Source organism: Vipera ursinii (genome assembly GCF_947247035.1).
Source record: "Vipera ursinii genome assembly, chromosome: 1".
In the NCBI taxonomy this organism is placed as follows: domain Eukaryota; kingdom Metazoa; phylum Chordata; class Lepidosauria; order Squamata; family Viperidae; genus Vipera; species Vipera ursinii.
Window position 1 is genome coordinate 242,723,405 of NC_139512.1, and position 21,796 is coordinate 242,745,200.

General features: G+C 39.5%; 1 protein-coding gene across 3 annotated transcripts; it reads right to left on the reverse strand.

Moving 5' to 3' along the window:
• Positions 1-1,783: 1,783 nt before the first annotated feature.
• UBE2J1 (ubiquitin conjugating enzyme E2 J1) lies at positions 1,784-20,046 on the reverse strand. 3 transcript variants are annotated; one of them, XM_083348935.1, is made up of 9 exons: positions 19,826-20,046; positions 18,749-18,894; positions 14,547-14,620; positions 13,629-13,760; positions 11,807-11,891; positions 11,208-11,313; positions 7,897-8,026; positions 6,200-6,334; positions 1,784-2,853 (listed from the first exon to the last, which is right to left on the reverse strand). In XM_083348935.1, the coding sequence occupies exons 3-9, from the start codon at positions 14,604-14,606 to the stop codon at positions 2,587-2,589; spliced, it is 915 nt and encodes a 304-aa protein (XP_083205061.1). In that variant the 5' UTR covers positions 14,607-14,620; positions 18,749-18,894; positions 19,826-20,046; the 3' UTR covers positions 1,784-2,586. The 3 variants fall into 3 exon arrangements, with proteins under 3 accessions (XP_083205061.1, XP_083205059.1, XP_083205060.1); XM_083348933.1 differs by lacking the exon at positions 18,749-18,894 and having other exon boundaries at positions 19,826-19,992; XM_083348934.1 differs by lacking the exon at positions 19,826-20,046 and having other exon boundaries at positions 18,708-19,397.
• Positions 20,047-21,796: the final 1,750 nt, after the last annotated feature.

Below are 21,796 nucleotides of genomic sequence, written 5' to 3' on the forward strand. Positions count from 1 at the left end.
TTATAAAAATTATGTTTCAGATCATAACATACATTTCAACCCTTCTGTTGTTAGTTGTGAAGTCGTGTCTGACCCATCGTGACCCCATGGACGTTCCTCCAGGCCTTCCTGTCCTCTACCTTCTTCTGGAGTCCATTTAAGCTCACGCCTACTGCTTCAGTGACTCCATCCAGCCACCTCATTCTCTGTCGTCCCCTTCTTCTCTTGCCCTCAACCTTTCCCAGCATTAGGCTCTTCTCCAGTGAGTCCTTCCTTCTCATTAGGTGGCCAAAGTATTTTTTCAACTTCAGGATCTGGCCTTCTAAAGAGGAGTCAGGGTTGATCTTCAATCCTTCTAGCCACATCTTTTCCCACCAATCTGTGTATTATAACCAACATTCTTAGCCCACTTGATCGTATGTTCTTTAACCAGTTCTTCCTGCTTTAAATTTCAACAGAAGTTTGCACATTTTAGCAATTGTATGTTCACCATCAGTTCATAATTGTATTTCAAACTTTGTCCATACTATAAGCCTTTTAATTCATTTAAAATCTTTCAGATAATTGTAAATGGGAAAATCATTGGCAACTACTTCCTTCTGCTATTAATTATTCTCTTGTTTTGATTTTAATTCAAGAGATTTCTTGCTTATCCACAAATGATTGTGTGTGCATCTGACCTGATCGTTGCTATTTGACAAAACTGCCAGCGGGAAGGGTTACAAAAATTAGAAGCTGACTGCATCCCGAGGTATGGCAGAAAGAGAGCCAGGGGACAGCCTTGAAAAAAAAACATTCAGAAAGTATTCCTTCATACCTGGGGAAAAAAGGTAGTATTACTGTGTTTCCCCGAAAGTAAGACCTATCCTGAAAATAAGCCCTAGTTTGATTTTTGGGGGTGGGCCTAATATAAGCCCTACCCCCAAAATAAGCCCTAGTTTGAGGACGAGACATACCTAAAAATCAAACTGGGGGGAGGGGGTTGGACCTGCCCCACATGCCCCACACCCACTTACCAGGCCCCTCCTCACTAGCCCACTTCTTCTACGGTATCCATAGCTCGGTACTAGGCTATAGTGACCTTCCGGAAACGCCTGACTGCAAAATGCAGGCCGGAATGCAGCTGCAGAATGAAGCTGCTCTTTGGCTGTAGAAGAAGTGGACCGGCTGGGCGGGACTCTCGTTGCCAGAGGAGAGTATAAAAGACAAACCCCCCCCCCAAAAAAAAATAAGACCTTTTGCCTCTTTTGGAAGCAAAAGAAAAATAAGACAAAACTGCCATCGGGAAGGGTTACAGAAATTAGAAGCTGACTGCATCCCGAGGTATGGCAGAAAGAGAGCCAGGGGACAGCCTTGAAAAAAAAAAACATTCAGAAAGTATTCCTTCATACCTGGGGGGAAAAGGTAGTATTACTGTGTTTCCCCGAAAGTAAGACCTATCCTGAAAATAAGCCCTAGTTTGATTTTTGGGGGTGGGCCTGGTCTTATTTTGGGGGAAACACGGTAGGAAGACGGTCAGGCTGTCTCCTCCCTGGGAAAAAGATTGGGGGGAAGCACAGCCAGCTTCCAAGGGTCAGTTACTAGAGCCCATTTCAATAAAGGAGAATTCTAGTCTTTCTGTGGAATCAGTTTCCTGATCTATACTCTGAAGGGCTGACAACACTACCTCTAGCTCCTACTTGGAATCAATTGCTTGCAGATTCAATGAATGAAGCAATTAGATAAGCTCAACTAATAATTAAACTTAGGTTTTCCCGAAGCATTTCTTAGATAAACTTATGAAAATATTCTAACTTTGTTGATGGGTTTTCAAAAAGCATTTTTATTTTTTAATGATGGGCACATGGAACAACCAATTAATGCATTATGTATATTTCTGAAATAAGTTATCATCAATAAAGTTTGGGTAAATATTACATAACAATTTTGCAAATTCTCAGCTTAAAAAAAACAAAATATACACAACTGAATATTTTAAAAGTAGCCTTCAAAACTTCCAAAAGATTATTCTAAGTTCAGGACAATTAAAAGTAAACTATATTCTGTTCTCCCCACTTTTTAAAGAAAATGCTCACAATTTACAGCACTTCATTTCCTGAAATTTTAAGGTAGGAAACATGCTTACTATATATTACCAGCTTTCCTTTATTTCAATAACATTTGCTATGCAAACATTTCTGCATTTCAATTTAAGGAGCTCTGTCATGAATAAACCTTTATTGTCCTGCTATTTTGAATAATTATCCATAAATCCATATTGGCATAGAACACAATTTTAGGACTCTGTCAGTTAAAAGTACCCATCAAAGCTTGTGAACAATGCAGTAAGTCCCTTCACCCTTAAATATCCTGCTGATGCAGAATATTCTCAAAAGACATTTTGGGTAATCTGTCAGTTTGTACAGATCGTTAATCATCCACACTTTCACCACTATCAAAGTGTTTATTCCTTGAAAATATTAATATACCTCATCAGGTACATTGGCATTCACTTTTAAAATGAGAAAATACAAAAAAGTAATCGTATGTAAACAATCCTCATAACATACCAAACATAGAACATTTCAATAACACATTCAAGTCACTGGTCTTCAAAATGAGAGAATCTCATAATTCAAATACATACTCATTGGCTAGATATATGCGTCTAACAACTAGTGCTGCCAATGCTAAAACAAGGAGGAGAATCAGCATATTTGATCCCACGTGGCTTCTGTTGACTCTTGGCTGCTGAACCTGGTTGAAGTTGGCTGACCCTGATACTCTTCTGTGCTGGATGGGTCTTTGGCGAGGGCTCACTGAAGAATTATTGGATGCAGGTTGAGAATGGAGCTCTTCTTGACTTGAAGAGTAAGGGTTGGTTGGATTTCCAGACTAAAAGTGAGAAAAATCAAATCAGCAAAATAGAACTGAAAAACATAATGCCCTAGGTAGAATTATTTGGCCAGTCTTTAAAAGGAGAACAACAAGCCTTCATCTTGCTTGAGTTAGCTATTATTTATATACGTATAATATTACCAACGAGAATCAGAATCTATTAGTATTCATTGTTCCCAGCACAATGTTCCCGGGATCAATTGTATTTTAACACAAAGACCTTTGGGAAGTCCATAGAAAAGCAGAGGATAATTGGCAAGGGATGACAGCTTCCTAAAGGAGCTGCTGGCACTGAAGAGGCTTTTTCTGGATCCAGTTAAATTACACAAGTATCTCCCTGCTCCCAACCTTCCCTTTTAAAAGACAACTGTTGAGTAGATGGAGAGGCTTCAGCTATAGAGCACTCCAGAGGAAGCAAATTATTTAGACCTCTCTTAATCAGGGTCCAGACCCAGCGAGTGGCACTAGTTCTTCTGATGGAGACCCTCTTCAGAATATGGATTTAATTTGGATTGCCTACATGGTTGATAAGTGAGAGGTACTGATTTGCTAAGTGGAAATCAAACACCAGTCGACAGATGGAGGAGAGATTGGCCTGGTGGGTTCCTGCAGGTATCAATCCTCTCCACTCTTTTAATATCTACATGAGGATATCTACATAAAAGATTATGTAAGGCATCACCAAGTATGGCAATAATATCCAGCTGTACATTCCTACCCTTTGCCAGTTAGGAAAAAACAGATCTACTCTCTGGAGTCCATTGAATCTGGGTGAGATGAAAAAAAAAGCTGAAACTGAATCCTATCTAACTGGAATTGCTGTTTGTCCAGAAATGTACTGGCTCTTTGCTTGCGTCACTGGGAATTGTGGATGTGGGGGGTAGGAACTATGGTCTGGGAGTTCTGCTAGACTGCTAAATTTACAAATGGATGCCTCAAATGCTGAGGGGGCTGTCAGTCAGCTTAACAGACGTGTTAGCTGCAGCCATGACTGAAGCAAGAGACTATGCAAACAGTAAATCATGTCCCCATAATGATTAAATAAGGCTTCTGAACTATCCTTTACTTTGAACTGTTTCATTTAGAGACTCCAATTAATGCAGAATGCAAAAAAGCTATATAGGCAGATGAGAGTTGTTACAGCTATGCATGAAATATACTACAGCGTGGTTTTTTTAATGCTGTCGTCCCCAGGACCTTTGATGTTTGTTGCTTTGTCATTGTGACAGTAATGGTGCCTATGGTTATTTTGCTGATTTTATTCTTTTATTTATGTTGATGCTTATTATAAACTGCTGTGAGTCATTTGAGAGTTGGCAGTGGCAGATTATGTAAATCCTCTCATTTACATACAGTAGTGATGTCATTATAAATTGTAATGAATTTGCTCAAATGCCTGTGGATATCTGTTGTATTGAGCTTTAGAACACCTAGTTCTGCCTAATACACTAACAAGGAAAAAGATTTCAAAACTTTAGATGATGCAGTTTTCAAATACAGGCTGCTTTCCTAATGTAAGACAAATAAAAGAGGAGAGAGAGAGATCCACAAGGGGATCCTTTAAAATATTAATGTACTTTAAGGATCGATCATATGCAACTAACAAAGTTAAATTCAAGCGTTTTTGTTTATGGATGATATTTACTCTGAAAACTCTGGCAAAAAAATAATAAGATTAAGTGCTGTCACTTAAAGCAAGTTAATAGCATTCTGCTTACTTTTTTTCCTCTAACATAAAATGTGATTATTTTTGGTGTTCACAATGGGTCAGTTTGCAAAAAGAGAAAAAAAGAGCAACACATATGATACCACACATTCAAAAGTGATGAGCCTTGTAAGGGAAAAAGAATTCAAATGCCATGAAACTGCAATTGCATATCAAGAAAACTTTGCTGGGAAAGCCTATATGCTATTGGCATGTCTCCATCTTTTAAAAAGCTGAAAAATACTCTGTACCCAAGAACAGATGCTTTGATGTGATTTGACATGATTTTTTGTAATCAATCTGTAGCCCATCAACTCTAAAAACCCATACACCCACTCATACAGCTTAAGTGGGATTTGTCTGCAATTTATCAGTGAATTTAGATTGCATCTACAGCAGTCATAGCAGCAGCTGTCCTGGATCAACAGCAAGTCTCAGTTACTTTCAAAGTGGAAAGATTATATAACCAGCTTTCCTTGGTTGTATTAATATGTGATAATTAAAAAACACAGTAATTTAAAATGGATAAAATTAATCTTTTTTTATGCAGTTATATTTGCTAAAGAAAGTGTCAACTTTAAAAATGAGCATGGCTGTGGCCATCTTCCTTATTCATTTTTGCTTGACACATTGAAAGGAAGAGGGAGGGGAATTGCCAGGTCCTTCGCTAGTCATCAGCTGCTCCCTCGACTGCAGGCTGGGTGTTTCATGAAAAGCCCGCCAAGAAGATGTATTGGGGAACGTAGTTGCTTGCATAGCCTTAGGGATGAGATTTCTTAACTTTGTATTGGGGAACTGTTACATGTGTCTTCAGACTTGGTTTCACTTTTGATGTGTCGATACTTTGTAACTAATAAACATGTTCTTTGAGGAATTTCCAAGCCTCGGAGTTCTGCTTTATTTGTCTCTGTCTGTCGGAACCTTGACATTAAACCAAGTCTGAAGACACACGTAACAATTCCCCAATGTTTAATAGAGTAAATGCTGAAAATCATTAAAGAGCAAAGCAAAACTCACATTACTTATGTACTGTATATCATTAAAACTTGGGGCTAATCTGAGGTTGGGTCTATGAACAAGTCCTTACTGCGGTGACAAAAACATTTTTCTAGGTATATTCTAAAAGGATAAGTCACTCAAATGAAAACAGTTTTCTTACCTGATTATAAACACATTACAAATGGATAGTGATGGGAAGGTGGAAGAGAAATAATGAGGAACTATAGGTGATGACAAGCTGAACGCAAATATTTACAAATAGTACCTTCAGAAGCGAGCTGCAATAAATTCAGTGGCACTTACTTTTAGATGCACAGAAGAGACAGAAAAAGCAAAGCCATGTCAAAAAAAACCCTCATGGTTTTAATCAAGGGTATTGGGAGGGCCAATAATGTCAAAATGGTAAATGCAACAGAACTGAAGGCCCATCTTTTTTTAACCTGTGTGGAATAGATGTTAAAAAGGGGCAGGAATTTGATTATCCAGTCATGCCTGTCATTTTGACATACCTGATCCAATCCCATGGAAACCCCCACTTTTAATCAAATGCTAACACAGTATTTAAATAGGTTTCTAGTTGCACCTGAACAGTATTAGCTTGATTTTTCCAAGTTTGGGTCTAATTTATTAAATACCCACCATTTCACTGGTGATGGTATCCTGGAATGCTGGAGTTGTAATTTCTTGTTGATGGTCAGGGGAACTCCCAAGATGATTAAATTCTGACATGTCTAAAGGTTCAGTAACAGATTTTCTAGATGAATTACCTTCAGCCTTAAGCAAAATGAGAAAAACCACAAAATTATTACATCAAAGGGACACTGAAATTCTAATCAATTATGGGAACAGATGTAATACATTCTTCTTGAAACATTATTTATCATTTTGTAAGAAGCATATCTCTGCTTAGGCACCATGTTATTAAACCCAGCAAGCAATTCTGGAATAGATGATTGATTGAAATATGACACAGAAAGAAAAATCAAGTTGTCCTTTTTAGTTTTTAGTTTATTAAATCCCTCCAAGAACAAACAAAAAAAACACCATATCCATAAAATATAAATGATGCTAGACATTAGGAGGTGGCAATGAGCTGAGCTCCAGTTGACTACCAGCTCAGCCGACATAATGGCTTTCCATTCTTATTGGAAGAAAACATTACTCCAGTGAGCTCACCTGGTTGCACGGCACTTGGGTCTCTAACCCAAGCTGTCAGCTTTGCAGCTGACAAAACTCAGTGTCTTTATCCACTGAGCCATCGTGCCCCTACAACCAGTTATAATGCACCAATTTCCAGAATGCAATCCATTCTCCCCACTCTTTCTTCATCCTAGAAGAAGCCCTTCCCAGTTATCTTTTTTCTTCTAGGAAAGTGGATCCACTTCTAAAGTAACCACTGGGCTGCAGCCACCCATCATTTTTATTTTTTCAGAAATGTCATAAGGACATTTCTAGGACATGGAGGCTCTTCAGAATATGCATGCACATACAGAACACAGAACCTGGCAAGCACCACATGCTTGCATCACTAAACACCATGTGGAGGGTTTCAGCTCTACACACAGGGTGCTGCAGGACTTTTAAAACAAGGTAATGGAATTTCCAGCTACATATAAGGTTCTGGTCTATAGCCATGTTGGCACCATTTTTATTATTTAAAACACAATAGAGATATTGCTCTGAAACTACCAAGGGATTTTATGATAGCTATTAGTATGCTTAAAGGCACACTGGTACTCTGATTAAAACTGTACATTTCTCAAAATTTTATTGTTTTTTAAAAAAGAAACCAAAGTAACACTTAAAAATCCTGCTTTGCAAGTTAGTCTCGCTACAGAATGGTAATGAATTGTTTTTGTAAAGATTGGCACATAGCGCTCTTTTGGCAGAATTATAATTGTAAAACAATAGGGTGCATCAAATTAAATGCATGAAAAATAGTCTAACAAAAATGAGAAATGGGTGCGATTCCTTATCCTCCTTGAAACCTGCCACAGCTTGATCCTCAGCATTGGAGAATTATTTGGAATAGAGTTAGAGAAAAAGGGAATATGAGGAAAAATTAAAATTCTGGTTTTGGTGTGGGACCTGACATATTTCACCAAACATACTAGATTTCTCAATTTTCAAATCAAATATAGCTAAGAAAGGAGGCAGGGTTTGGATCCTATGAAGCAGAGATAGAAGAATGACTTTCAGAAGCATCTTTCTCTTTTAATCTATGTTGTTTGTTGCTTTGACTGGTATTGTCTGCTGGATAGCACTAATCCATCTCCCTAGGATTGTCCTATGCACCAAAGTAATCAAGAGAAAAGAAGAAGAAATAGTTATTTTACCTTGAAATTGATTTGCCTGGCAAGTTCCTTGGCTTCTTGGTCAGCCTGGCTTGACGCACTCCCTGAAGTTAATGGTAAGAGGACTTCTTTCATAAGTGATCCACATCCTTCACAATAGAAATCTTGAGACCTAGGGAATAATAGCAGACCATATGTTAATTTAACAATCAGCAAGCCCCAACGGAACATGTTGCATGTTATACTAAGCCTTGCTTAGCGTTAACCTTGGATAAACGACTTATATTGTGTGTTTGGGAAGGCTTAGTTGGGGATGCAGCAGTGCATACAAGCTGGCAGAAGATCACATCTTTCCTCAGACAACTGCCACGAGTAGTTCTGTTTATGCATCTGCTGCATAATTGTTTGCCCAGATGTTTAAGATTGTAAAAAGTAGAAAACAAGCTATCATCTTTACTTCTACTTTTAGAGTCATTTAGAATTTAGAAGCACAGCAATCCATTTCTAATAAATTTCGCTATCTACTTAATGATGAAACACTCTTTTCCTTCCTACTTTCCACCCACCCATCCTACCATCTTATTAAACCTATTTAGACAGAAAAGACTCATTTTATCCCCATATATCAGAGTAAGTCTTAATCTAGGTTTGTTTTTGTGCCCCACCTAAGTTTTAACTGATTTACAAAGGTGCAAAATAGGAAGGAGAGTAACCCAGGATGAAGTCATGACTGCTTCAGTCATTTGTAGTATTCTAACTGTTCAACAAATCATATGGAAAACAAATGTTGGTTTATTTGAAGTATGAACACAATTAAAAACATTAAACAATCACAGGGTGTTATTGTTAGATAACTATGACAAACAGTAAATTAAGATGGCAATACTATCTCAATGGGATTTACTTCTGAAACAAGACTGGCCACTGAATGGGTGCAATTGCATGAGATACTAAGCAAGAATACTTCTTCATCAACCTTGCCATCTGGTTTTTCTGCCCACAGAGGCAGCTAAACAAACTTATTTTATGACTTGTTTGTCTACTTTTATTCTCCTCCTACCCAGCTAGAGTTAGAAATCACTGCTTGCCCTGACTTGACTAGGTAGGAAAACCAAGGATGTTCCTTCACATTTCATGGAAAATAGCTGCTTCCATGATCAAGAAAAGGGAAAGAGAAACGTAATGTGTACCAAGAACTGCACGTTGACAGATTCAGAAAATGTAAACCAGTATGATCTGAATTACCACTCTTTTCTCAAAGTCCACACACTGCATAAATATTTAAAGTACATTATTTTCTGTGAAAAAATATCCAGCCTATTTTATGGAATTTGAACATTATATTCAAAGAAATCAAAAGCTTTGATATGGGGAAAAAATACTTTGTTGGAGAACTGGCAACAATGTTAGGGAATAAGCAATAAAAATGATATACAGTGTATTTTTGGCTTTTAATTTTTTAGAACCATTGCTTAATAAGCAAACATTGTGTAATTACCACCAACCTGAAATAAAATTTTGACCCTGGTAAATTTTCCATTTCTGGAAAATCTCTGCTCACAGGAAAACCACATTTTTCCTGAATCTTGGCTTACATTGATAACCCCTGAACACAGCTCTTGACTTAAGCATTGTGGATTAAATAAAGAACACCATGTAATTGACTAGTTCTATTTTATAAAGGAAAAAAAATCACAAAATATGATTAAAGAACAAACACATCACCCCACTGTCTTCTCAGAGAAATAGATCCAGTTTTTAAAAAAATCAGGATCAGATGCTATTCATTTTACTAATTAAATTTTCATTTCCTATCTAGCAATTTATTAGATCAATTAGATAATTGTGCAAAATCAATTTTCTTGCCGTACTAATTTAAGGCTGAAATTCTGAACATATGTATATATATTCAGAATTTCAGCCTTAAATTAGTACGGCAAGAAAATATATATGTATATATGTACGGCAAGGAAATATATATATATGTTAAGTGTTTATTAAGTATTTTAGAATACCTTGCTAGGCCCCAAACATAGGACAAATCTTATTGCCTGTTTCAGCCTAACCCAAGGCCATCTGTTGTGGCTGTAGTCACAACAGTGACAGCTTGACTTATGGGGTCATCTTTTCAGAGACATTCCTTGCCTAAGCAGAGAATCAGAATGAGCAAGGGCAAAAAAGCAGGAGGAATGGGAGGAACCGCCAGATAGCTTGACTTGCAGCTAACTGCCCTATGGCAGCTGATGCTGAGACTGATCTACCTGGCCTCTGGAGAGCTTGGGTGGAACCATTCTACCTGACTTCCAGCTGAAAAGGAGGGGCCGGTCTACCAGACCTCCAGAGGGCTTAGGCGAAACTGGTCTACTGAACCTCTGGGTTGGCAGTGTTGAAGTGACCACAAATTTGCCAAATTTCAATCCCATGGGAGTCATGGGTCCCAGATTTTGGATGCATTCGGTAAATTAACTTACCTTAGTTCAAAAATTGTTGCCTTATGATGCAGTGTTTTGCCCAGTGAAAAGTTACATCCAAAACAGCTTTAGTACTGTTACCGTCTGTATTAAGATACTTGAAGAAGCTAATAATAGAGCCAAAACAGAATCAAAGGCTCTGCCAAATTCCATAGCAACAAAAACTTGAGAGTACAAATAGGGACGAACCTAACTGCAGGGTAAGTATATAATGTGATATGCAATTCTAGAAGCAACAGTAATGCAGCAGGTCTTATCACACATCAGTAGAAGCCTCTGGCCTTATGATACCATGGGATTAAATCTGACTACAGTCTAAGACCTTTGCCATTTCATAGTCAAGAAAAAGTTGAATTCCAGTGGGTATCTGGAATAAATCTGCTGAAAAATTTCTAGAAAAAAAAATTATAGCAAAAAATCTTCTGCTCTATCAGAAGTTAGACAGGAAAGGAGATGCTCTATTTCTACCAGAAGTTCTCAAAATGAAAATCATATTTAGTGGCCTGCAAAAAAGCATCATCTATGCTGGCCTAAGATTTCTTATGTTGTCCCTCACCTGCCTAAGATTTGGATAATAAGTCAAAACACTTACTATACACTTGGTTTAAAACTAGGTAAGTTGAAAGGAATCAGCATAGGCTAAAAAAAAAGATAAGGCTAAGAACATATATTTTCTGCTACTCCATTCCCCCCCCCCCGCAACCAGGTAGCCCCCAGATTAATGTTCACAAGCAATTTTCAACCCTCAAAAGGTTTACCTTGATTTAAAATATACTCTCAGATACCGAGAGACCTGAAAATCAATTACAAAATCAAATAATATTTTTATTCAGAAATACAATTGTGCATAACTCTTTATTTCACACAAAACGTAACTCATACTTCTTAGCCAGTGCTCTTCTTTCTTCAGGTGTGTAATCTAAAGATCCTATGGCTCCTTCTCCTTTTGTTGGCATAAATCCAATAATAGCAAGCAACGCAGTTCTTACTGTAATAAAAATAATTTTAATAATTATGCACAGAGAGAAAGGGGGGGGGGAGAGAGAGAGAGAAGGTACAAAAAAGGCAAAGCTACAGAGCAATTTGGAAAAGGCATTTTTGTCCACAAGTATAACTTATAGCAGTGGTCTAACTCATTTTATCCATGCAGCCCCACATTTTGAGCATATGCACAAAGACCAGTCACAAACTGACTCATTTACATGATGCTGGAGCAGTATCTTTATTGCAAAATTGATCAGTATCTGATAAGGGAGAGAAAGAAAGAGGGAGGAGAGGGAGAGGGAGAGGGAGAGGGAGAGAGGGAGGGAGGGAGGGAGGGAGGGAGGGAGGGAGGGAGAGAGAGAGAGAGAGAGAGAGAGAGAGAGAGAGAGAGAGAGAATATTATAAAATCTGCTGTACTGAAGTACTATGGTCTTTTAACAGCAGAAATTTACTTCTTTATCAAACTTTCCTTACTACCAGTAAAAGTTGATACTTACTGCTCCAAGATGGTTGCCATGTTTCAGGATGATGTCCTGAGATGCTTAAACAAATTTTCTTTCCCACTTCAAATCTACCATTGGCCTTAAAAAAAAACAAATTGAGAAGGCAAAAAAATAATTTCATCACACATTTTTTAAAAGCTAAGATTCAGCGTTACTCACTGTGGATTTTGAGGCATGTCATGATGTGGTTTTGCTGAAGTGAACCAGATAGGAAATGAAGGAAAAGCAGAAAAAACAGCTCAGCTGTGGCCTTAAAGGGCAGGTGTGTTTATTTATTTATTTATTTATTTTATTTAATTGGATTTGTATACCGCCCTTTCCCGAAGGACTCAGGGCGGTTAACAGGGTAATTAAAACAAGAAATACAAAAATTAAAAACAATTAAAAAGATTATAACAGTCCCTGAAAAAGTAAAAAACCCCAATTAAACTTAGAATTAAAATTCTCAGCCTGGGCCAGAGAGCTTGAAGAGCCAGGTCTTCAGGTCCCGGCGGAATGAACGGAGGTCGGGGGCAGTCCTCAGCTCCACGGGCAGCTGGTTCCAGAGGGCAGGCGCACCCACTGAGAAGGCCCTCCCCGTGGGTGTTACCCGCCGGCAATCTTTTACCGCCGGCACCCTGAGAAGACCCTCCCTGTGGGAGTGCACTGGACGAAGGGAACTTGATGCTGGCAGCAGGTGTTCCCTCAGATATCCCGGACCCATGCCATTTAGGGCTTTATAGGTCATTACCAGCACCTTGAATCTCACCCGGAAGGCAACCGGGAGCCAATGCAGCTCGCGGAGTAGAGGTGTTACATGGGAGTATCGGGAAACCCCCAACACGACTCGCGCGGCTGCATTCTGCACCAGCTGAAGCCTCCGAGTGGTCCTCAAGGGCAGCCCCATGTAGAGAGCGTTGCAGTAGTCTAAACGGGAGGTCACGAGCGCATGAGTCATTGTGCGTAGGGCATCTCAGTCCAGGTAGGGTCGCAACTGGCGCACCAGGCGAACCTGGGCAAAAGCCCCCCTGGTCACGGCTCCTATATGGTCTTCAAAATTGAGCCGGGAGTCAAGGACGCCGCCCAAGTTGCGAGCCCTATCAACGGGGGGTAACACCTCAGTGTTGTCACTGTCTTGATGAGCTGAAATGGCTGCTAGCAAAGGCTGGTGTGAAAAAGTTGTGAGCGAGCAATCCCATTGGCAGGCTGAGGGAAAAAGCTAAGACTGCTTTTCCAGCATACATAAATAAAAAACTACTTATGATTTCCTAAATAATGGATGCTGTTTATTATTTTAATTTATTAAAACTCTCAATACCAAAAAAAGGAAAGAACTGGAATAATCCCAAACACCACTTGCTGCTGATAATCATTTCCAAGAACTTTAAAATTATTTTTCCTCTGCATGCTATAGCTACCATGCCCCATCAATTCTTCAAATATCTCCAATTCTCCCTGCATAAAAGAGCAGATAACTGCTAGTTTCACTGAGGGAATAGAGGGTTAATTTATTTTTTAAACTGTTAAATGAACATATGACCCTGTTATGCTATGGTGATTTTACTGCTGATTTTATAGAGGTGTCACTGTTGAGAACCATGCCCGATGCAGTGGATATCATACAAGTGATGGAAAAAATGATTATAGCTTAATCCTAAAAATCAAGTGTAACTTAATGGCTGTGTGTTGACAATGAAAGGTTAGAAAAAAACAATTACATACATTTTTTTTCTTTCTTAAAATCATTTTACATATTAAGAAATTGAAACTTTTAACAATGATCGAATAATCTAACAAAGCCTTTATGGTTTTCTAGCTGACACCTGAAGTTTGTTACCGTTAAGAGAATAATACTTGGTGGTTTCATAGGATATTCTGGTGGCAGCACTATTCTTCCATGATATACTCCTCCATCAAACTCTGAATCTGGAGGACCTCTTACAGTGAAATGCCACTCAAAAAGATTGTCCTACAAAAGAAAAAATGAAAATATAAACAGCCACTCTCACTCAAAAATACACCAAATTAAATTTGAAGTCAAGTAACATTTTCCTGACTGCCATCATTATGGTTAAATAGGCATAAGTTTAATTCCTTGAATCAACAATCTGACTTTAATATCCCAACTTAATAGTCCCATTCAGTTGCTAAGCAAGTGACCAGACTGTTGAGACATGATCATGTCTTCCAATTTTACTGCCATTTTCTCTGATGACTCTGCTTGTTATAAGGCATGCAAATTGCAATCCCATGACCATGGGATGCTGTGATGGATGTAAATAGGACAACGGTTAAACAACTACATTTTCAGCTCTGACATAACTTCAAGTGGTTGCTAAACAGGACAGTTGTTCATTGGGGTCTATCTGTACCATTGTTTTCTAGGTCTACTTGTTTAAGGGCCATACTCAAAATTGGTTGGGGCACCAAAGCTATCAATAGTTACCAATAAAACTGAACAATATTGTACATAGGTGAGGTCAAGTTTTTTTTCTCTGTGCTGGGCAGAACACTGTTTTGTTTTTTTAACTACCAAAAGCCTTTCTTAGGACTTATACCTGTTTACTTCTCATTAGAAATGGTTAGCAGCCATTGTGCTGATTTTTGACAATTATGATACAAGAAGATGGGGAGAGGGCACTAAAAAGAGGTTCAGAGAGAGAGAATGTCCATGCTTGCCTACTTTTAATTCCCTAAATTTAATTTCTTCAAATCCCTTAGCCATGAATTGCATACAAAATAGGAATCCACTAACCTCTAAAGGCTGTGCATGATAATGGTCTGTTGCCTCTTTCAGTTCAGCAGCTTCTTTCATTAAACGTTTTACAGCTGGAAGGAAAAAACAACAATATATGACTATTACTAACTATTGGCTGAGCACATCAAAACTTATCCCCAACACTTAATGATAAAGAAGTTCCAAAATGTACATTTGTCTCTCAAATGTCATGTTCAGAAAGAGATAAACTTGAACTTAAAGTATGATAATATTAAATATTATACTCTAGTTATTTAATGGAGAAAAAGAAATATTCATGTCCTGAAGGGCAATAGAACATCCGAAAATAAATGTAATTTGGAAGCTTTTATTTGTTTCAGTAATTGGATTCAGACTAATCTACAAAGGAAACATTTTAATGTTTCCAAGTTTGCTAATCAGCAAATGCGGCCGTGCGAGTTGTGATGGGGGTTTCCCGATACTCCCATGAAACGCCTCTTCTCCGCGAGCTGCATTGGCTTCCAGTTGCCCTCCGGGTGAGATTCAAGGTGCTGGTGATGACCTATAAAGCCCTAAATGGCATGGGTCCGGACTATCTTCAGGAGCACCTGCTGCCAGCATCAACTTCCCATCGTCCTGTGTGCTCCCACAGGGACGGCCTCCTCAGGGTGCCGCCGGTCAGGGAGTGCCGGCTGGCGGCCCCCAGGGGGAGAGTGTTCTCTGTGGGTGCGCCTGCCCTTTGGAATCAGCTGCCTGTGGAACTCCGGATGGCCCCCGACCTACACTCGTTTCGCCAGGACCTAAAAACTTGGCTATTCAAGCTTGCCGGCCTGGACTGAGGGTTTGGGGTTAAGGTTTCAATTTTTAATTATTTTGGGGCTATTTAATTTAATTTTAACCCGTATTTATTGTATTGTTTTAATTTGCCCTGTAAACCCCCCTGAGTCCCTCGGGTAAAGGGCGGTATATAAATCGAAATAAATAAATAAATAAATAAATAATCATGTAGGTCAGGGGTGTCAAACTGCTGGCCCATGGGCCGGATGCGTCATGAAGAAGCCGTGCCCACCCCATTGCCGGCAATGGCAAAATCATCCCGATACGCTGCACAACGTCACGTGACATCACGAGTTTGACATGTCTGATGTAAGTGGTATTTTTATTGTTGTAAATGAAAAAGGAAGGGAGGGAGGGAGGTGAATCATATTCAGCATGAAGTAAATGGAATGAAAATGATGTCCTGTCACAGGAATTAGAATCCCAAGAACTTAGGAAAAAGATGCATGAAGGAAATATCAAATTTTCCTTTCTGGGGAATGATACATGCTACAATTAAACTGAATGTAATTGCTGTCCAGTCTTTGGGGATAAGGTTTATGGAGAAGTCTTGAGAAATGCTAGGTGAATCTGGAAAGAAAAGCTAAGCTTAATGGATCCTCGCCATAACTATGCAAACACATTTTTCTTAATTCTATTTAGACCTTGGCTCAAATACTTTTCAGATACAATAGCGTTCATTGGGGTCAGTTATTAATCAAAGAAATTGACACAATATTTGTAAAAGCATAAGGGAGTTTTGTCATAGGAAGTGGCCATGGCTGACTAAGCCATTCTAGGTTCAAGCTAAGCAGGATCAGATTTAGTTAATACATGAATGAGGACTATAGACTAAACTAGGAAGTCCCAAAAATATTCCAGAATATTCCAAAGAAGGTAATGACAAACCATGCCCATACTGTTGCAAAAAAAAAATATTCATGAAGCCACCAGGAACAAGATCAATCTAAAGGAGACTTTTCAAGGAACTCCAAATAACCAGAATTATAGGTATGTATGACAGGTCTAATAACTCTGAATTTTCTACATATTATTTTAGGTTTTATTTTAATAATAATTAATTTATTAAAATGTATTAATTATGGATCATCACATTTTATTTCAGAATCTTTTTTCCTTGAGCTGGTTTTGGTAGCATATATTCAAAAGCTTGGGCATGACAACTGCAAACCTGATTTGGTATTACACAATGGCAGTCTTCCAGTTTCAAGACAAGGTTAAAGTGTGGGATGAGGAAGAAACACCTGTTCAAAGCTCTCCGAATACACAGAACTAATGACACTGTTCTTTGGAGCTTTGAATCTTGAATCTAAATGTATACTTAAGTAAGGCAACATAATGAATGTTCAACAAACTGTAATGTCATGTCATGTCATGTAGACCAGATTAAGAAATAGATGCCACGTAGCCCAAAACTACTTTTTTTTAAGATTGGTTACAGTCACAGAAACTTGCAAGTCTGAATGTATTTTCCCCCTTCCCTCTTTTATATTCATATGAATTAAGTGAGTGCTTTTCTAAGATGGTTTTGCAACCTTCCATCATTATCTGGGCTTCTGCAATTTTTGCCTACTTGCTGCCTTGATAACGGAACTTCCTTGTCTCATCAAGATCATCCTCTTTACTTTCTACATCAGGTGTCTAACCCATGGGCTACATGCGGTCCTGGGCAGCTGGTAATGCGGCCCCACAAGAACATAAACTTTTAACATTTAACAATATATGCAGTTATATATTTTACTACATATATTTTATATGTGGCCCAAGACAATTCCTCTTTGGTTAATGCGGCCCAGACAAGCCAAAATGTTAAGACACTCATGTTCTATCTACACAATCACCGTACCTTGTGACAATGAATTCCACAAGTTAATAATACAATGTGTGAAAGAGTACATTAGTCTGTACTAAATTTTCCAGGCAACTTCACTGGATGATCAGAGTTTCGAGAAAGAGAGAAAAATGTTTCCCTGTCCAATTTCCTCATGCGTTCCTACATCTCTATCATGTCCCTCTAGTTACTTTTTTTCCAAAGCAGAGTGTCCCAAATGTTCTAAGCTTTGTCTTATAAACAAAATGCTCCAGCTGACTTTTTGACTGCCCTCTTTTGCACATTTTCTAATTCAGTAATGCGGTGGCCAGTACTGTACATAGTATTCTAGACATGAAAAGACATACATTTGTATAAGAATATTACAAAGATTTCACTTTTGTTTTCAATCCTTTTTCTAATGGGTCCCAAGATAGAATTTTCCCTTTTTCAGCTATGCGCTGACCTTAAGACTTTTTTTTCCTGGATAGTTACAAAGTGTTTGTGAAACAAATGCCCATTTTTTAAAAAAGGTAGGCCGTATATTTTGCTCTTGCTTAATGTAAATAGACTGTTGACAGAGCTACTCACTCTCAAACAAAAGACATGGAAACCAAGCTCAAAAAACAAAGTTCTCCAGCCTGTTGCATCACTCAGACAGAATCAAAATCACCCAGCTGGCTTTCAGGCCCAAGATGGGACTAGAACAGTCTCCTGGTTTCTAGGCTGGAGCCTTAACCCCTAGAGCAGGGGTGTCAAACTCAATTTCATTGAGGGCCGCATCAGCATTGCGGTTGCCCTCAGGGGGCCGGGTGGGCGTGGCCTACTGGGTGGGTTTGGCCTACTGGGTGGGCGTGGCCAGCTCTACATCGTTCACATCAAGGGTGCCTATGGGGGCCTGGGCAGGAGTGGGACAGATCTGAGGGTCTCTGGCAGGAGGGTCTCTGGGCCAGGGCCAAGGCAGTAGGGGCCGTTCCCTCCCTGTTTCCAGGATGAAACCCTGTTCCCGCATGAAACCACTTCGCGGGCCGGATCTGGCCCCCGGGCCTTGTGTTTGACATGTCTGCCCTAGACCAAACTGGCTCTATTATACTATATATATAGCTAATTGAGTTTTCTTTCCTTTTTAACATTACATTTGTGGGAGTGTAAACTTCCTTCACTTTTATGGATAGTGCGTAACACTGAGGGCTAATCGAATTCTGCATTTCTAACTTGGCTAGATGTGTAACAATTACCAGAGATTATTTCTATGCACAATTAATACCTGATGGTATTATCAGACAGGCATATTCCAGGGCAGCTTTAACATGGGTAGGTCTAGTTGGAAAATGTTAGTGGGCAGCGATAATTATGGTAAAATTCAATCCTGTTAATAGCATCTTGGCTTTACATATTTTTCTCCTTTTCTATTAAGACTATTTTTTCTACTCAGAGCAGATGGAATATTTTTCTGTGGATGCATAGTCATATGATAACATTTATTCTGAGAACAGAGAGGTATGAAAAGCAATGTTCACTCTTCTAGCAAATAAAATCTGAACACATACTCTCCCGAGACCATTCTTAATCTGCCAGATCTGATTTCTACCTGTCCTATTATGACAGTTTTGGTTGCAAAAGAAGTTATGTCATTGTTGAATATTATATTTTATAGGAGAGTTCAAAAAAGGAAACTGAATAGCTGGAATATTCAGAAGTTCTGGATGTAGCATCTGTCCTTGTGTCTTCAGGGAACTAAAAAGGAGAGAGGCAGGGAAGAAGGGGGACAGAAGATAGATAACACTAAAGTCAAAGAACATTTAAATAATCACTGACATGATATTCATAGGACTTTCCCGAAATAAAATACTCAATAGGAAGACATCCTAAATATGACATTGCAATTCTTCAAGTAAACAATGAAAAACCACCACCACAACAATCCAGAAATTTTACATCTGGATAAAACCGTTAAGTCTGCCGGGTTACCTTTTGACAAGACTGCACTGACTTACTAAAAAAAGAAAAAAAAGAAAAAGCTGAGTAAATTACACATGCCCCATTGAATAACAAGTACATCCACTCAATTAATATCCTCTAACATTTGGCAGTGGAATTGATGGTGCAACCTTGCATAACCATGCCTTTTATTCTTCAAGACTCTTTGAAATACGTCTTTCGTTTTAAGCCTTTTTTAAGATACGACGGGTATACACACCCATACACGCTGTATATTATATACACGATATCAATAACAGAAGTTAGATCCAAGAAGGAAAGTGAAAGTCCCCGTCCCGCAACCCTCCCATCATCATCATCCGCCCCGATGGATTCCGGGGCTCTCCAGCAACTCTCACTGCCTCTTAGGGAAGTCGGCAGCCAGAGACAGAAATACAAGCCCCGTCCCTTGGGGCTGAGCAAAGATCCTGGTGGGGAAACGCCGGAGCAGCGGACCCTGAGAGCTCAGAAGAGACCCCCCCCTTCAAGTACCCTACGGGAGCGATGTAAACGAAAGTCCCCCCCCCCCTCCGGCTCCGGCCTAGCCACAGAACAAAGCCTCGGGCTGGCGTGGCGGCTGCCGCCCGCGCTGTCAGCCAGGCAGCCGCCTCCCGCAAAAGACTTCTGCTGCCTTAACCGCCCGCCTTTCCACCCCCCCCTCCCCCGCGCCCCTTCCTTGGCTACTCACCCGGGCTTTTGAGATTGTAGCGAGCCTCCATGATGGAGCCTGCCTGGGATGCCTTCCTCCGCCCGGCGGAGCGAAGCGATCCAGCCACGTAAGGCGCTTCGCCGCGACAACAGCGCCGGAGGCAGGTCAGGCGAAAGGAGGAACTAGCCGGGCTCCCTCCCCACTCACTCCCTCGCTTCCCGGCGGCCTCGTAAGCTTGGCCGCCGCCGGCCGCCGCCGCCGCCGCAACCGTCCGGAAGTTCTCTTGACGTGGCGGCAGCCCTTAATGTCTTTCTTCTCAATTTGGTTTCCATGTAACTTTTAAAGAAACAGAATACCGTGTACCTTCTCTCAGCCGGGTATTTTGGCTTAGTTCCTCTTATTTCCCTCATACAGAACCGAAACAGTACACAGGTGTATTACACTACACATATACTAACTTAACTTGACCATGACCGTGTTTGGTTTTGTCAAGTCCAGCGATTGCAGTTAGTAAACCATGACTTCTTCCTGTCGTGTGAACCCAAACACAGTTATTTTTAGACCTGCTGAAGCATGGCACAGGGCTTTGCTCCAGCTTTTTTACTTAGAATTTGTGAGGTCCCATATGACACCAATGCTACCAGAGCTATAATTGCTTGCCGGTTGGCTTCCGGATGGGTTACCATCTTCAAAAATCCAACATAGCTTGGACCCTTGCTTTCCTTTATTCCATCGTGAAACTGAAGGATCAAGGTGTGCCTGCAGAGCACTTCCTGAGAGTCCCTATCTTTTCCAAAGTGTGAAGAGAAGAGACAGGACCATTTTTCTTTTCTATAGAAGCTCCCCGTTTGTGAAATATTCACTAGGTAGAAGGTTGGCAGTATTTAAGAAGCTGCTGGAACTTGGGCAATGGAAAGGTTGCATTTGTAATGAGCAATAGCACCATTAGCCCAAGTATGAAATCCACTTATGGATTAGAATTTCTTGAATTTGCTGTAATATTGTACATTACAGGCATTGGGGATGCAGCGATACACCACTTGGAATCATATGATTGAAGTAGAATAAAAGCTCCCCAAACAACCGTAGAAATAAATCCAGACACATGGAGAACAGTTGACACAAAAATGGCCTATTTTTTCCCTATTGGTATATATTCCCTTATAAATACAAATGAAGCAAGGCATGCTAGAAGTAGAGAAACAGCTCTCCCCTCTGTAAATGTAATTGTTGAATTGTAATTGTTAGAAATGTAATTATTGAATTGTGGACTACAGTATTCTAATGAATTAAGTAGATTCATTTTGGGATATGCAAATTGTGTACCAGTTCTCTGCTCACATCACTGGAGTTTATAAGGCCTGGAGGAACGTTGTCCATAGGGTCGCAATGAGTCGGACACGACTTCGCAGCTAACAACAACAACAGTACAGTACTCTTCTCTTGACTGAACTGAATTTGAATTACAGAATGGCAGATAAGATTGCTGCCTTCTTCATTCCAAAAGGCCTACCTTGTGTAGTACTGAGACCTTCAGATACATATGCATGAGTTAGGCTTGTCATTGAATTGAAATTTATTTCAGGTGAGCAGATTTGCAGATACTTGCCCTGTTCAAAAGAGATGATATTACAATTCTTAGGCAATTTGTAGCTCTAATATTTTGTATGAGTTTGCCTGCACACACTAATATACACACATACATATGCATACGCACAAAGCTACCAAAGGAGGAAAAAATATCTTTATATAACTCAAATGGGTTAACCATTCAAACCAGAATTTAAAAAGTAGCAAATTGTGTGTGTGTGTGTGTGTGATCTTTATAAAATGTGAGACTTGAATAACTAATGATCTAACTTTGTATCTTTCCCTGAAATTATACTGTTAAGGTACTTTTTTTTACTATATTAGCAGTCTCTAGTGGATCACTTTCAATGATTGTAACATATCAATAATGAAAGAACGATTGTAAAATTTAATATTAAATGTACACCTCAGTTCATAATC

Coding starts and splice junctions, on each gene's coding strand:
- UBE2J1 (XM_083348933.1), bottom strand. CDS start 19,856: ATGGAGGCTCGCTACAATCTCAAAAGCCCGG. Junction 8,027..11,207: donor AGAAGAGCACTGGCTAAGAA/GTATGAGTTACG, acceptor ATTATTCCCTAG/GTCTCAAGATTTCTATTGTG. Junction 2,854..6,199: donor ATACCATCACCAGTGAAATG/GTGGGTATTTAA, acceptor TCTCACTTTTAG/TCTGGAAATCCAACCAACCC.